The sequence below is a fragment of the Charadrius vociferus genome, unplaced genomic scaffold, assembly GCF_000708025.1.
Source record: "Charadrius vociferus isolate BGI_N301 unplaced genomic scaffold, ASM70802v2 scaffold550, whole genome shotgun sequence".
In the NCBI taxonomy this organism is placed as follows: Eukaryota; Metazoa; Chordata; class Aves; order Charadriiformes; family Charadriidae; genus Charadrius; species Charadrius vociferus.
In genome coordinates, this window is record NW_009646425.1 from 49086 (window position 1) to 51294 (window position 2209).

Consider the following 2209-nt stretch of genomic DNA (forward strand, 5'->3'; position numbering starts at 1 on the left):
CGGGGGGGGATGGATGGGTAGGGCTGGGCGACACTGGGGATACTGGGAGGGGACAGCATGGGCGGTAGGGGGGGATGGATGGGTAGGGCTGGAGACACCGGGAACACTGGGAAACGAACAGCATGGGCAGCAGGGTGGGATGGATGGGTAGGGCTGGGGACACTGGGAAACGAACAGCATGGGCAGCAGGGTGGGATGGATGATGGGTAGGGTGGGGACACTGGGAAGGGGACAGCACGGGCAGCAGGGTGGAATGGATGGGTAGGGCTGGGGACACTGGGGATACTGGGAGGGGGACACCACGGGCAGCAGGAGGGGTGCGGGTGCCAGGATGGGCATGGGCAGGATGAGGAACCGGGGACAATCAGGACAGGCCCAGGAAGGACCTGGGACAGCAGGCCTGGGTGAGGATCAGGTGGAATGGGGGGTTTGGAAGGGCCGATGGGGAGCAGGGACACTGGGATGGGCACAGTTGGGACCAGGAGCACCCGGGCACTGGGCTCACCCCGTCCCTGTGGCATCACTCACGGCTGGGTAGCGGGGCCGCTGGCACTGGCGCGGGACCTGCTGGCCGAGGGCGGGGAGCCCTTCTTTGTCCTCAACAGCGACGTGATCTGCGAGTTCCCCTTCGCGGCGCTGGCCCATTTCCACCGGCAGCATGGCGGTGAGGGCTCGCTGGTGGTCACCCGTGTGGAGGAGCCGGCCAAGTATGGCGTGGTGGTATGCGAGGCCGACACCGGCCGCATCTGCCGCTTTGTGGAGAAGCCGCGCGTCTTCGTGTCCAACAAGATCAATGCCGGGCTCTACATCTTCAGCCCCGGCATCCTGCAACGCATCCAGGTAGGGAGCGGGGTGCTGGGCTGGGCCAGGCTGGGGGGACCGGGTGCCCCGCTCAGCCCTGCGCCTCGTCCCCGCAGCTGCGCCCCACCTCCATCGAGAAGGAGATCTTCCCGGCCATGGCGCAGGAGGGGCAGCTCTACGCCATGGAGCTCCAGGGTAAGGCCCTGCGCACGGTGCCGGCAGCATGGGGGGCTCTTGGCTGCCCTGCCGCCCCCGTGCTGGGGGCTGTCACCGCGGCTCTGTCCCCACAGGCTTCTGGATGGACATCGGGCAGCCAAAGGACTTCCTCACAGGCATGTGCATGTACCTGCAGGCGCTGCGGGCGCAGCACCCCGAGAAGCTGCACTCGGGGCCTGGTGTCGTAGGGAACGTGCTGGTGGTAAGTGCCAGCCCCCAGCACACCGGCCCCGGGCACATGTCATGGGCTGTCCCCGTCCTCCCACCGCTGTCCTCGCTGCTGTCCTCGAGCTGTGCCCTCCTGTCCCCACGCTAGCCAAGTGGTGCGGGCTGTGCCCAGAGCTCTGGCTGCCCTCCCGGCCCCGGCGCAGCCCCTCTTCCTTCCAGGACCCCAGCGCCAAGATCGGGTCGAACTGCGTCATCGGCCCCAACGTGACGATCGGGGCCGGCGTGGTGGTGGAGGACGGGGTGCGCATCAAACGCTGCACCGTGCTGAAGGGAGCCCGCATTCGTTCCCACTCCTGGCTGGAGTCCTGCATCGTGGGCTGGAGCTGCTCCGTGGGGCAGTGGGTGAGGATGTGGGTGCCTCCCATGGGGGGGTGGGGGCTCAGCTCTTGCCCTCGCGCCTCCTCGGGCTGCAGCCGAAGGGATGGAGGGATGTGCCTGCGGGCAGGAGCATGGCACCGAGCCCCGAGCCGGGGCAGGCATCAGTGACGGAGCCTCTCTGGGGCAGGGGCGCATGGAGAACGTGACAGTGCTGGGCGAGGATGTCATCGTCAACGACGAGCTCTACCTCAACGGGGCCAACGTGCTGCCACACAAGTCCATCGCCGAGTCTGTGCCAGAGCCGCGCATCATCATGTAGCAGCCCCCGGTGGGCTCTGCATTCCCGGCTCTGCTTGGATTAAATATTTATATTTCCATCTACCGCTGAGCGTCATCTGAACACGGCCCGAGCGCTGGGTTGCTCGCCAGGGCCAGCCTGGCTTCCCCCTTCCCGTGTCTCAGGGCACCACATAAGGAAGAATAATTTAATGCTGCATTTCATGAAGTCAGCCCCTGGCCAGGGGCAAGTTAACAGCCCGAACACCCAGCCCAAGCGCCCCCCCCCCGCCCCTTCCCTGGCCCCGCGGCTGCTGCACGTCCCCAGCAGAGCTGAGGCCTCGGGCTCCCCTCCCTGAGAACGGCCCGT

The 2209-nt window shown here is 66.9% G+C and overlaps 1 protein-coding gene across 1 annotated transcript; it reads left to right on the forward strand.

Annotated features, from left to right (window-relative positions):
• Positions 1-441: 441 nt before the first annotated feature.
• Positions 442-1940, forward strand: GMPPB (GDP-mannose pyrophosphorylase B). The gene is made up of 5 exons (XM_009881323.1): positions 442-840; positions 918-996; positions 1092-1219; positions 1405-1587; positions 1751-1940. Exons 1-5 carry the CDS (start codon positions 442-444, stop codon positions 1880-1882), a joined length of 921 nt encoding a protein of 306 aa, XP_009879625.1. The 3' UTR covers positions 1883-1940.
• Positions 1941-2209: the final 269 nt, after the last annotated feature.

Excerpts from the sequence above, each read along its gene's own strand:
- GMPPB (XM_009881323.1), top strand. The coding sequence starts at position 442 with ATGGGGAGCAGGGACACTGGGATGGGCACAGTTGGGACCAGGAGCACC. Across the intron at positions 997-1,091 it reads CTACGCCATGGAGCTCCAGG|GCTTCTGGATGGACATCGGG; the intron begins GTAAGGCCCTGC and ends CTGTCCCCACAG. Across the intron at positions 1,220-1,404 it reads TCGTAGGGAACGTGCTGGTG|GACCCCAGCGCCAAGATCGG; the intron begins GTAAGTGCCAGC and ends TCTTCCTTCCAG.